This window comes from Eschrichtius robustus, chromosome 3, assembly GCF_028021215.1.
Source record: "Eschrichtius robustus isolate mEscRob2 chromosome 3, mEscRob2.pri, whole genome shotgun sequence".
Lineage (NCBI taxonomy): Eukaryota > Metazoa > Chordata > Mammalia > Artiodactyla > Eschrichtiidae > Eschrichtius > Eschrichtius robustus.
In genome coordinates, this window is record NC_090826.1 from 142,344,153 (window position 1) to 142,356,154 (window position 12,002).

The 12,002-nt window shown below is 45.9% G+C and overlaps 1 protein-coding gene across 3 annotated transcripts in view; it reads right to left on the bottom strand.

Annotated features, from left to right (window-relative positions):
• Window positions 1-1,032: 1,032 nt before the first annotated feature.
• Window positions 1,033-12,002, bottom strand: part of NCF2 (neutrophil cytosolic factor 2) — a 28,384-nt gene continuing 17,414 nt past the window's right edge. For all 3 annotated transcript variants that reach the window (XM_068538414.1, XM_068538413.1, XM_068538415.1), the window contains 8 exons: window positions 11,804-11,945; window positions 11,537-11,605; window positions 10,463-10,538; window positions 8,678-8,703; window positions 8,174-8,325; window positions 7,935-8,046; window positions 3,810-3,987; window positions 1,033-1,492 (listed from right to left, as the gene is read on the bottom strand). In XM_068538414.1, the coding sequence (XP_068394515.1) occupies window positions 1,380-1,492; window positions 3,810-3,987; window positions 7,935-8,046; window positions 8,174-8,325; window positions 8,678-8,703; window positions 10,463-10,538; window positions 11,537-11,605; window positions 11,804-11,945 (868 nt within the window). In that variant the 3' untranslated portion in view covers window positions 1,033-1,379. The remainder of the gene's footprint in view (window positions 1,493-3,809; window positions 3,988-7,934; window positions 8,047-8,173; window positions 8,326-8,677; window positions 8,704-10,462; window positions 10,539-11,536; window positions 11,606-11,803; window positions 11,946-12,002) is intronic.

Sequence of the window (12,002 nt, forward strand, 5' to 3'; positions counted from 1 at the left end):
AGAAGGTCAAAAACCAGATATGCTTCAGGGTTATTTTTGCTTTTAGTAATGTTCCTAACCAATGTGCAGGATTATGGAAAGGGATGGGTAGAAAGAAACTGTCAATTCTTTTAACAGCTCAGCGTTTTTATTCTTATTGTCACCCTTAATAAAGCAGCTCAGAGATAGTTTATCCTTTTGGCCCAGTAAACTCACAAGTGTGATGAGCAGCAACAGTAATTGGTGTTCTTTGCTTTGGGGTTGTATTTCTTCAAGTTGTGTCCCATATTTCCAGTGGTAGCCTGCCGGGCCTTTGCCACGTGCCAGAAGCCAGCACCACAGCTCACCAGTGTGTGTGTGCATGCCCAGCAGCTGCCCTTTCACCGTGATGTTGATTCAGTCTACACTTCATTTCCTAACTGTGCTTTTCACACGCACCTACACACTTGAAAAATTGTTAACAAAGCCACATGTATTCTACAAAAGGAAGTGGGAGGATTAAGGCCAGGTCTTTAGTATTTATGGAAAACTCTCACCCAAGTTAACCCTGAAAAACTGGGCCATTTGGTTAAATGGTAACCAGCATAAAGCGATAGCATTCTATCATGTATATTACTAGAATACTTATTATAAAATGTTACCTAGTAGGGTAGTACTAACCAACTGGCTTCCTGAACACAGCTGCTTTTCATTTCTTATTTATTAGTGGCATACATTCATTATTGAACTCTTAACAAATGTTCCTCCCTGAGAACACATGAAGGGATGTAGTTCTAGTATTTTAATTTTCTGTGGAATTAAAAGCTGTATTTCAGGGGTACATAACTCAGTCTAGGTTCTGTTTAAGCAACAAGACTGTTAACCCCCCAAAATGTTAATTGTGTGTGTGTGTGTGTGTGTGTGTGTGTGCACGCGCCATCTGAATTACCTGTAAAGTTACCTGAGGCCCTAGGAGTCTGTGATAGTAATGGTGCAGGAATGGGGGTAATTACACTTAGGTCTTGTGCCTGCACTCTGGGTATCTTGTTTTTGTAAGTTTTTTATTGAGGCATCACATACACAGAGAGGTGTACCAATAGTAAGTGTACAACTCGGTGAATTTTCACGAACTGAACATATCTGGGTAGCCAGCACTCAGAGCAAGAAACAGATTATCAGCACCCTAGAAGACCCCCTCATGCCCTTCCAGATTCTTCCAACCACCACCCCCTCCCTACCTCCAAGGTAATCATCATCTTAAGTTCCACATCATTGTCTAATAGGTTAAATTTTAACAGGGAAAAGTAGATGAATTAATACTTCCAAACAGCGATGTCTCTGTACAGTGTCCTGCAGAGGCGTGCTAAATCTTGCAAATGATAGTACCTCCTTTTCTTCAACTTTGTAGTTTGTGAAACATCCTAGACTCCTCTAGGAGTGCCTTCCAAGTCTGTAGTTGCACGTTCTTCAACAAAAACTTTGGGGAAAATGCCAACTTTCCCTTTGCACTCCCCCTCCAGCCATTCTTCATTCACTGATAAAAGGAAAAATATACTTCAGTTTCTAAAATGAGTATAGGAGAATTACCTCATCTGAATATTGCACACAGATCTTTTGTCAGTCCTTCTTCACGCCCCAGTTGTGCTAACAGGGAAAAGTCTGCTTTGGAAAGTGATTGGAGGTAAGAGCAAACATAGGACTTAGCCATTTCATTATTCGTTTCTGTCTTAGACATGATAATGGAGGAGTAAAATGCAGAAGAATGAATTAGATTTTTCAAAATGTTACCAAAGAAATAAAGAAATTGAACAATGAATCTTTAGATACGATTTTTTTTTTTTTTTTTTTAACAAAGAGTTTTAGCTTTCTTGGGAATCTTTGTTTTGATTACAGGAAAGGGACATGCCATTGGTTAAATATGTTAATAATGAATGTTCACTGGTGAATGATCAAAGAATTGAGAGTTGGAGCTAGTGATGGGTTCAGTCCATGTTCGTAAAATATAAGAATTTTCATAGCACCTATTTTGAGACTTTAATAAAGTGCAGGCACAGACTTCATAACTCAGTTGTAGATAATATCCCCGGTTTACTAAGGAAAAGGAGACCCAGAGAGATTAATAGCTTGTTCAGGGTCATTCTGCCAATAAATATCAGACACCTTAGGTAATGTATGACCTACTCCAGAGCCCATCTACCAGACCATAGAACCAGTTCAGAAGTTCATCTTTGGATGTAAGACATCTGCATCAGATGTTACAGCAGCACTGGTGCTTGGATCCTGTCCCCAGAAACTCTTGCTTTAATTAGTTTGGAGTGTGGCCGGGCATCAGAGATTTTTCTAAAGTTCACTCAAGGTAATTCTAATGGCAAACTGTTGTCTTGATTCTTCCTCCTATAATGTGAGTCATGGATCAGCATTTGTTTGTCTTGGATCCTGGGAGCATACGAGAAATGCAAAATCTCAGGTCCTACCCCAAACCTGAGTTGGAATCCATTTTAACAAGCTCCCCAGGTGATTCACATTATAAATTTGAGAAACTTTTGGAATGAAACTCCCTCATAACTGTTGAATACAGTTGAACTCGCCCCTCAGCCCCACACAATGTTTATGCTGAATTCTGTTTTCTCTGTAAGTGTTATAATAAAGTTTCAAAATATTACATGGATACTTTCTGAATTAGACCGACTTAGACTTTTATACATATCCCAGTAAAGAGTACACCACCTTCTCTGCATACCTACCCAGAAGGTTTTTCAGAGCATTCACTTGTCTTTTTCTTATCCCCAACCCCGAAAAAACACCTCTGGACAATTTAACTGATTGGTTGATACTGACACTTAAAAAAATGGTGTGGGGAGTTAAATCCAACTCTTAAAACTGAGTTTCCATTCTCCCTTTCAGAAGATAGGCACTGATTGTGCATCCTGTTTCTGTTTTTCATTACTCTCATTTTGAGTTAGTCGCCACAGTCTCGTACACTCACTCTTTACCCCATTAACTTTAAAATCTCCCGCTCTCATTTCTTAACCTGTTAGATTTTCTGTTATAACTGATAATAGTGTGCGGTTTTCACTACTTTGCGTTACTAATGCACAAGATTTCAGCCATGTGAATGAAGCTTTTGATGTGACTCTTACTTGTTACCAGGTAGAGAAATAAGACTGTGTCAAACCATGAGTTAGAGCGGCGCTCCTCTTTATGGTCAGTAGACCAGCATCACCTAGAAGCTTGTTAAAAATGCAAATTAGTGAGCCCCACCCCAGACCCGAATCAGAATCTCTGGAGCTGGGCCAAGGAATTTTATTTAACAAACTGCAAAGGATGCATGAGCATACTTAAGTTTGAGAAGAACTAAATTAGAACCCTCCACTTATTTCAGTGTTTAATGTGTTTGATTTGTAACATCCAGGAAAGTCGCCAGAGAGAGCAATTCTGCATAGTTGCTTCTTAAGGCAAAATTTATCCCCTTCTTCCTTCATCTTCGAAAAGTACATCAATTCAAAGAACTGTAGTTTGCAGAAGATCAGTATCATGTGGTTCGGTGCAAAGGCAAAATGATTCTAGCCACCTTCCAATTCATTAGTTCTGGTATGAGAATCCATGGCTTCCAAAACCATCTTTAATAATCAAAATGCGATTTAAGTCTGCCATTTGTTGCTTCCCTGCCCAGGAGAGAGCATCAGATGGAAAGGTCAGTGCTCAGTTTTGCTCCCTCCGGCTGAAAGCTAGGCAGGATATTGAAACCATTGGCTAAAGTTTGTAGCTTATTGATGGTTTCTTCTCTCTGCTCTTGAATTTATTCCTGCTAACGTGTGAATTAGTTACTCTAATCCAGGAGTAGCACTTACCCATTGATATCACCAGGATTACATCCCCTTCCAGAAACTCCAGGTCTTCTGGCTGGGTAGCCTCGTAGCTGAAGAGTGCTACCACTTGGCTCCCTTCCTTAAGCTGAGCTTCTGTTGTCTGGTTATTAGCATCAGATTTTTTGGTTTCTTCCGTTTCATCTGGAAAGCCCTGGTCACCCTGAAATAATAAAAGGCCTGTTAGTTTTCCTAACTTCCTGCGGCGAACATTGAGCATCACTAAAGTCAGCATCAGTCAGCAAAATGTCGGTGTAGCACCTGGGTTATAAACTCAGAAAGGCAAGTTTGTGATCAGTACCTAGCATAGACCTGGCATGTACTTTATGAACACAGGATGGTTGGATAAATGAAACCAAAAGGTCTGCAGGACTGTGGAGAGTCTTAAAATCTTACTGAAACCTTACAGTAATCCTGAAAAAGGTAGAATAGGTACTATTGATACTTCTTTTCAGATGGAGAAACAGAGGTTGAGTCACAAGTAAGTGCCAGAACCCAAAGTCAGACCTGGGTTTCTAACTCTCAAATCCAACACCCTTTCCCCAGTACCCACAACACTGGGCACCCTGTTATAGAAATGCAAATTTTCTGCGCCATCCCAAATCTATTAATCAGAAACTCCCTGCAGGAGTTAACAATTGTTACAGAAATTAACAATGATTTAAAACATTAAAAAAAAAAACCTGGGGCTTCCCTGGTGGCGCACTGGTTGAGAATCTGCCTGCCAATGCAGGGGACACGGGTTCGAGCCCTGGTCTGGGAAGATCCCACATGCCACGGAGCAACTAGGCCCGTGAGCCACAACTACTGAGCCTGCGCGTCTGGAGCTTGTGCTCCGCAGCAAGAGAGGCCGCGACAGTGAGAGGCCCGCGCACCGCGATGAAGAGTGGCCCCCGCTTGCCGCAACTAGAGCCCTCGCACAGAAACGAAGACCCAACACAGACAAAAATAAAATTAATTAATTAATTAATTAATTTAAAAAAAATTATAATGTTCAGGGTAATTGGCGTGTAGGACAAAGTTCTTCAAAAAAAAAAAAAAACCCTTTTCAGTGAAGTAATTCACATTTAGAACAGAACTCCTAAGCAGAATCCTTTAAAGACAGAACTGAAGGGGTTAGTCCAAAAACAGACAATTGGAAAACCTAGAGTGACCTTTCAAACTTTCAAGGGACCCCTTGCACTGGCACTTACCCTCAGGGTCCTGGGCCTTTCCTCTCAGCCAGAGGCACCAGCAAGTCTCAGCTCCAATGTCTCTACTTCCTGAAGGCAATTTTCTGAACTCTTAGATAACCACAAGGTTACTTTGTGGGGTTTACTACAGGGCCTTCCTCCAGGCCCATCCTCTTTAATTCTTCCCCTCCCATTCTTTTTTTTTTTTTTTCCATCGAACATTTGCCTTTGAGTGAGAACCTACCAAAGAGACCCTTCCCTAACTGAGCAGAAGCCCCTGCCCAGCTGTAGGGATGAGGGTTTGGAGGAGGGACTCTGCCTTCCACTGTGGGCCCAAGGCCTGCATGGTCTGGAATAGCTTTCCCACTCTGGTCATTTCCATGGTCTCAAAATCTACTTGCAGGTGAAAACTAGCAACTGACCAAGGATTCACTTAGGAACTATTTAATTTTATACCCCCTAGACTGATACAACTGCAGATGCCACAGTCGACAAATGCTGAAGCAGGAAACACAGGTGAGTGGAGGGAGAACTGAAGTGTCACTGGGACCCTACTCAACAACAGCTTTGGACAGTGGAGACTGCAGACTCATGCACTCTGGTCGGGACACCCCAGCCTCCAGACTGCGGATGGGGAGCTGAGTGCTCAGAGGAAGCCCACCGGCCAGCCTAGCTGAGCTCCCTGCCTCGCTCATGCGCCCCTTGAATCATCAATCCAAAGCAAGGCCTCACTATTTTCTCCCTGCTCACAGCATCACCCTAGCACAGCAGTGTACAAGGCCTTCCCTGATCTGGCCCTGTGGCCTTTCCCACCTTGTCTCCAGCCACTGTCCCAGTTGCATCCAGTAACACTGAGCCCCCTTTCCCATTATGCTGATTCTTGTGGTCTTCCCTCTGTTCTCTCCATCTGTGTAATACATCCATCCTAACCTCCTCCACCTTGCTAATTTCTGTGTACCTTTTTCAGGATAAGCTTCAAGACAATTTCAGCATCATTTTCTCTAGGAAGGCTACTGACTTGTCCCACTTCCCTCCAGCCTTTTTGGGTGAGATGCCCTCCTGAGTGCTTATATAACACGGTAAGGCATTTGTGCATCTCCGTCAGTTTACTTAACACATGCTTTCTAGTCATCTGTTTGCCCTTGTCTTCCCCCCAAGAAGGGCCTGTGTCTTAACTAGTTTTTATATCTCTAGTGCCCATCTAGGAGAGCAGTAAGAGCCCAGCAAATGTTGGTTGAAGAATTAATGTCGCTTGACAAACGCTAGAAACCACCCAAAAGTACACCAGCAGGTGAATGAATAAGCAAATTGTGGTATCCATACAGTGGAATACCATTTAGCATTCAAAAGGAATGGACTACTAAAACACAAAAGAATACATCAGTGTATACTGTATGATCCACTAATGTGAAATCACATAAAAGGCAAACAAGTATGTTGACAGAAAGCAGATGGATGGTTTCCAAGGACCATTGTTGGGGGAGAGAATTAACATCTACAACGAAAAGAAATGGCAACTTTTCCTTGAGAGATTAAGGGACAAAGTCCAAGAGTAATAACTTGTAGCTACTACTTCTAGCCTCGAACTTTGCTCCTAACCCCTGACTTTATTCTTACTGGAAAGTCAGTTAACTCTTTTCTAGACCTCAGATCCTATAGATAACCTGCCCTTCTACTGTTAGTATCGCGAGGTGTTCAAGAGTACAGGCAGGCTCTGTGTAATCTTGGTCAGGTTAACCTCCCTTTGCCTTGTTACCTAAATTACAAAATAGGATAACAATACCTGCCTCATAGAGTTATTGGGATTGTGAGAATTAATACACAGACTGCACGGTATCTGGCACATGGGAAGTTCTCAATAGATGCTTGCTGTTAGTAGGAGGTTTTTATCCAAGGCATCTCTTTGTGAAATAAATGCTCACTACTGGGCTTCCCTGGTGGCGCAGTGGTTGAGAATCTGCCTGCCAATGCAGGGGACACGGGTTCGAGCCCTGGTCTGGGAAGATCCCACATGCCGCGGAGCAGCTGGGCCCGTGAGCCACAACTACTGAGCCTGAGCGTCTGGAGCCTGTGCTCCGCAACAAGAGAGGCCGTGACAGTGAGGGGCCCGCGCACCGCGATGAAGAGTGGCCCCCACTCGCCGCAACTGGAGAAAGCCCTCACACAGAAACAAAGACCCACCACAGCCAAAAATAAAAATAATAAATAAATAATAAATAAAAAATTGAAAAAAAAAAATGCTCGGGCTTCCCTGGTGGTGCAGCGGTTGAGAGTCTGCCTGCCAATGCAGGGGACACGGGTTCGAGCCCTGGTCTGGGAAGATCCCACATGCCGCGGAGCAACTGGGCCCGTGAGCCACAATTACTGAGCCTGCGCGTCTGGAGCCTGTGCTCCGCAACAAGAGAGGCCGCGATGGTGAGGGGCCCGCGCACCGCGATGAAGAGTGGCCCCCGCTTGCCGCAACTAGAGAAGGCCCTCGCACAGAAACGAAGACCCAACACAGGCATAAATAAATAAATAAAAATTTAAAAAAAAAATGCTCACTACTTTCTTTCACTCCCAAGTGTTCTTCCCCGTGGAAACTTAAGGTGAAGAATGGCTGTGAGCTCAGCCTCAAGCTATGACTTCATTCCAACCTTGCTTGATAGTGATGGGTCTAAACATTGAAACAATTAGGTGTGGCAGCAGATGGAAGGGACTAGAAGCTTTCTTTGGGCGCCTGGGCCTGCTCCTCTCTTGTGGGAAACCCTCTCCTGGCTGCAACCCAGGTGAGGATGCAATGGAACGGAGGCAGAGCTGAGGCTCGTTACCCACCGTATCCCTAACACCAAGCCTAGTGCCAGGCACACAGGAGGTGCTGGGTAAATGCTGAACTGCTGTTGAGGAAGTGGCCCATTAGAAACGTGGCCTTAGATGCCCTTGGGCTCACCGCACTCACCACTGTGTTCTCACACCACACAGTCAGGCAGTAGTTTCTTGCTTGGGCCCAGGCATCCTTCATGCTGTCTTCTGAAAGGACCACCAGCTCACTGCTGTCCCGAGGCCGATAGCTGGGTAGAGATCATGAGGAAGAATCAAGTCAGAGAGCATCAGTGCAGAACCATCCTCCTCCCCCTCCCACCAGGCCAGCAGCAGGCTCCCAGGTGTGCCCCTAACTGCTCCCTGCGTGGAGCTCACCTCAGCTCAGTATGTTCCGGTAGGAGCTCCAGCTTCTTAGCCACCAAGCCCCGGACCCGGCTGTAGGGGAGCCCGGGCTGAATTTCCATGACCACCGTGTACTTGTAGTGCACCTTGAGTGTGTAGGACGTGGGGACGCTGAGCTTCACTTCCTGTGGGGAGAGCAAGCAAAGGGAACTCAGGAGCGTCTGAGGCTTCCTCTGAGAAACACGCCGGATCACAGGGAGCACCCCGTGGCAGGGAGAGGCCAGGAAGTACCAAGAATTCCTGCTGGCTCAGATCTGGCCCATCAGCCATGGGCCGGTAGGCAGTGTGTGCATGGAGGAGGGAGGGATTGTCGAGGGGGTCCCTGGTCCATGTATGTGTGGTAGCATCTGGTCTACCCTTCCTTTGGGTCTCTTTCTGTAATCCAGGGAGACACACCCATGGACACGCTTAAGTGGGCAGCCCAAGCTCTTCCTTCCTCTACCACTTGAAATAGTACAAGGAAAAAAAAAATGTTACCTTGGGCTCTTTTTTTTCTTTCTGACCTAAATGAAGAAGGTAAGGAATAAAACAAAAGAAAATAATGAATGAACACCCTTGGCCAGCCCCTGCCATATACAAGAGGAAACCTCTTAGAACAGGGCACCCAACTTCATACCCTTTAACCTCTGGGATGATTACTAATCGTAATAAACTGCAGGGTAAATCACTGGGGCAATGTGAAGGGCGAAGCCATGAACACACAGATGAACCAAGTCTCTGATTTAGGGAGGATATAGGTAATTATCAAAGGACCATCACATTCTCACCAACCCATGGGGTTAGGGAGGGATCCCCAAAGTCAGTTAACAGCAGTGCTGCTGGTATAGTGGTATCATTCAAGATCCCCAAAGGTCAGTTAAAGCAGTGGGCTCCGTAGAAATGAAAATCAGAGAGTGTAAGATGAGCCAGGGGCCACTAGAAGAAATATTAGAACCACTTATTTTCATTTTGTCCTTTATTTTTGTGTATGTTTTCTAATGTGCAAAATATATTAATATAGCAGTATGTATATAATTTATATAAGAGAAGGTAAAGGTATTATAAAGATATCCACCATGGTGGGGAGGGGTGCATGATTAAAAAAGACCACTGATCTAAAACCCAGCTGATCACTGGAATCACTTGGGAAGTTTTTTCTAGAAATACAGGTTCCTAAGCTGGATTCCAGTCCTAAAAAACCAGAATCAAAGGCCTAGGAATCCAAATTCTTAAAATCTTCCTAGGTTAATATGTTTGCTGGACCCCTAGACAGAAAATACCAAAAAAAAAAAAAAAAAAAAGCTATCAAGGACATTTTGGGGGGCAGTAGGAGAAATTTGAATATGAAATATACAATTTATATTATATAATTAAGATATAATATTAACATTATCCTAGATATAACAATTATATTGTGCTTATGCAGAAGAATGTCCTTGTTCTTAGGAGACAGACGCTGAAGCGTAGGGTGAAGTGTCATGAGTCTGTAACTTACTTTCAAGTGGCTCAGCCACTAGAAAAAAATTTTCTATTAGAGAGAGGAGCAGGGCAAGTATATGGTCCAAAATGTTAACAATTACTGAATTAGGTGAAAGGTATTCTGGTGTTTATTGTACTATACTTTCAACTTTTCTGTAGGCTTGATATTTTCAAAATAAAAATAGGGGTGGGGAGCCTCCCAAGTGATTCTAATGATCAGGTGGGCATGACAATCACTGATCTAGGATCTGGACATGCCACCTATTCAGTGCATCTCTGCCAAGCACTTACTCAGAATCTGCTTAATCTGTATTAGTGACAAAAAGCCCCTGACTTCCCAGGGCAGCCGTCTCCACACATCAGGAGAGTCTCCCTTGCACATTTGCCCCGTGGTTCTTTGTCCAGCCCTCAGGGCTCTGCAGAGCAGTTTCCTTTCCAGATAGAGCTCCTCAGACATTTGAAAAGAGCCACTCCATCCCCCTCTTAAGTAAACATGTGAAGCAATTACTTGAAACTTTCCTCCTGGGGTGAGGTCTCAGTACTTAATGAGTGAGCTGGGATACTCACTGTCCCCTAGAAAGCAGCTACATTTACCCAAGCCCCATGAGTGTTCTGGAGCAGGCAGGGAGAAAGGACATCTATTTCCTGTGTTTGGGGTGGGTGAGTGGTACAGGAGAGAGGGGCCTCTGGGGCCGTGTGGTCATACACTGAGTGGCATGCTGGGAGGACAAGAAACCACATTTTCCTGGAAGGCTGGGAGAGCAAGTACACCCAGTCCTGGGATGGGGGTCCAGAGACACAAACCTGGTGACAACTGGGGTCTCCCAGGAGCACTGGAATGGGGAGGAGCTGGGATATCAGACTCCAGCGAGGTTTCCTCCTGGAGGGAACAGGAAGAGAGGGTGAGAACCTTCATTCAGACGCAGTTCTTAGGCAGGGGTAGGAGTTGGGGGTAGGGGAGACCCTGCAGACCCCCGTGGAAAGGAGCCAGATGCAAACGACTTCCTAAAAGCTGGCGTGGTGGGAACATTCAGGGGAGACTAAGGAAAGTGTTGGTTAAATGGGAGGCAAGGTTGGCCTGGTGAAAACAAATCACAGTAGAAATGAGGATCCTAACCCCCAGGTAAAAGGCCCTTGCTGCCTAATCACCCCGTTGAGCCGCACTGGAAACCCACTGGAGGTGGGGTAGGACCCTGAGTCTTGTCTTAGCTCACCCTCTCACTCCACATCTTGCCCCTGCAAAAGAAACATTCCACTTCTCATTTGCATGGCAGTTAGAACTTTTCAAGTCATCTGGACATAGTGACTCTGGCCAGGGAGGGCCAAGCCCACAGAGGACAGCTAACTGGTTGCATAGTCTAGAGAGAGACAGGGTCCACTGCCATCAGACATCCGCATGGATCCAACAAAGACCACTCCCCAGGCCTGGCAGAAGGGCAGCTCACTGAGACGGGGGCTGAGGGTGGGGTGGCAGCGGCATCAGAAGCAGTGGCTGGAAAGGCCTGCTCTCTAAAGCAGATTTCTAATTTTGAATGGATTTCACCAGCCAACACATTGACTATTCTTCCAGGTGAAGAGGACATTCTGGGAAGACCTAACATTCATTTGCTATAGCTTTGGTCAAGTCACCCCTGACCAGGAGGAATCACAGAGCTGGGGGGCCCCGGTAGGTCCTGCCGATGCCTCTACTCAGCACATCTGGGTTTTTTCCTTCATCCCCAGGTTCCGCTCCGGGCAGCTGGTACCAACGCAAGGTGGGCTCGGGACTAGTGCGTCTTCAGCGCCTCTTCCGCACTGCTCTTCTCCCCTCCGTGGTCTGTCGGTGGGGGGCTTGGGGGGCAAGTGGGGGGAACAGGTCAGACCTTGGCACTACAGTACCTGGGGCTTCTGCTGAGAATGGATCCGCAGTTCAGCTGGTTCAAGGTAGTTGCAGGGAACAAGCCCCTTCTGCAATGCAGCACCACGGAGCCAGAAAGCGGGGAATAAAGATGCGCTCATCAGTGCCCACACCACAGAACAGCCCAGAGACATGGGGAGGGGTGGGTGGACGGTCGAAAGAGGGTAGCAGGCGCTGCTCCTCAAAAAGCTCTGCCATGTGCGGCCAGGACCCCGGGCCCCCAAGCCCACCCCCGGTCCTCTGAATACCTGCCCGTTGAACATGACCGTGGCCCAGTTGTCACTGCCCTTCTTCAAGACGAAGACGATGTTCCCCGGCATGACCTGGAGCTCCTCTGGTGTCTCAGGCACAAACCCAAACAGCACACGGTGGGCTTCCCCTTCCAGAGCCCTGCAGGGGGAGGCAGCGGGGAGAAGAGGGGGTAGACCCAAGATACAAGATCCCATC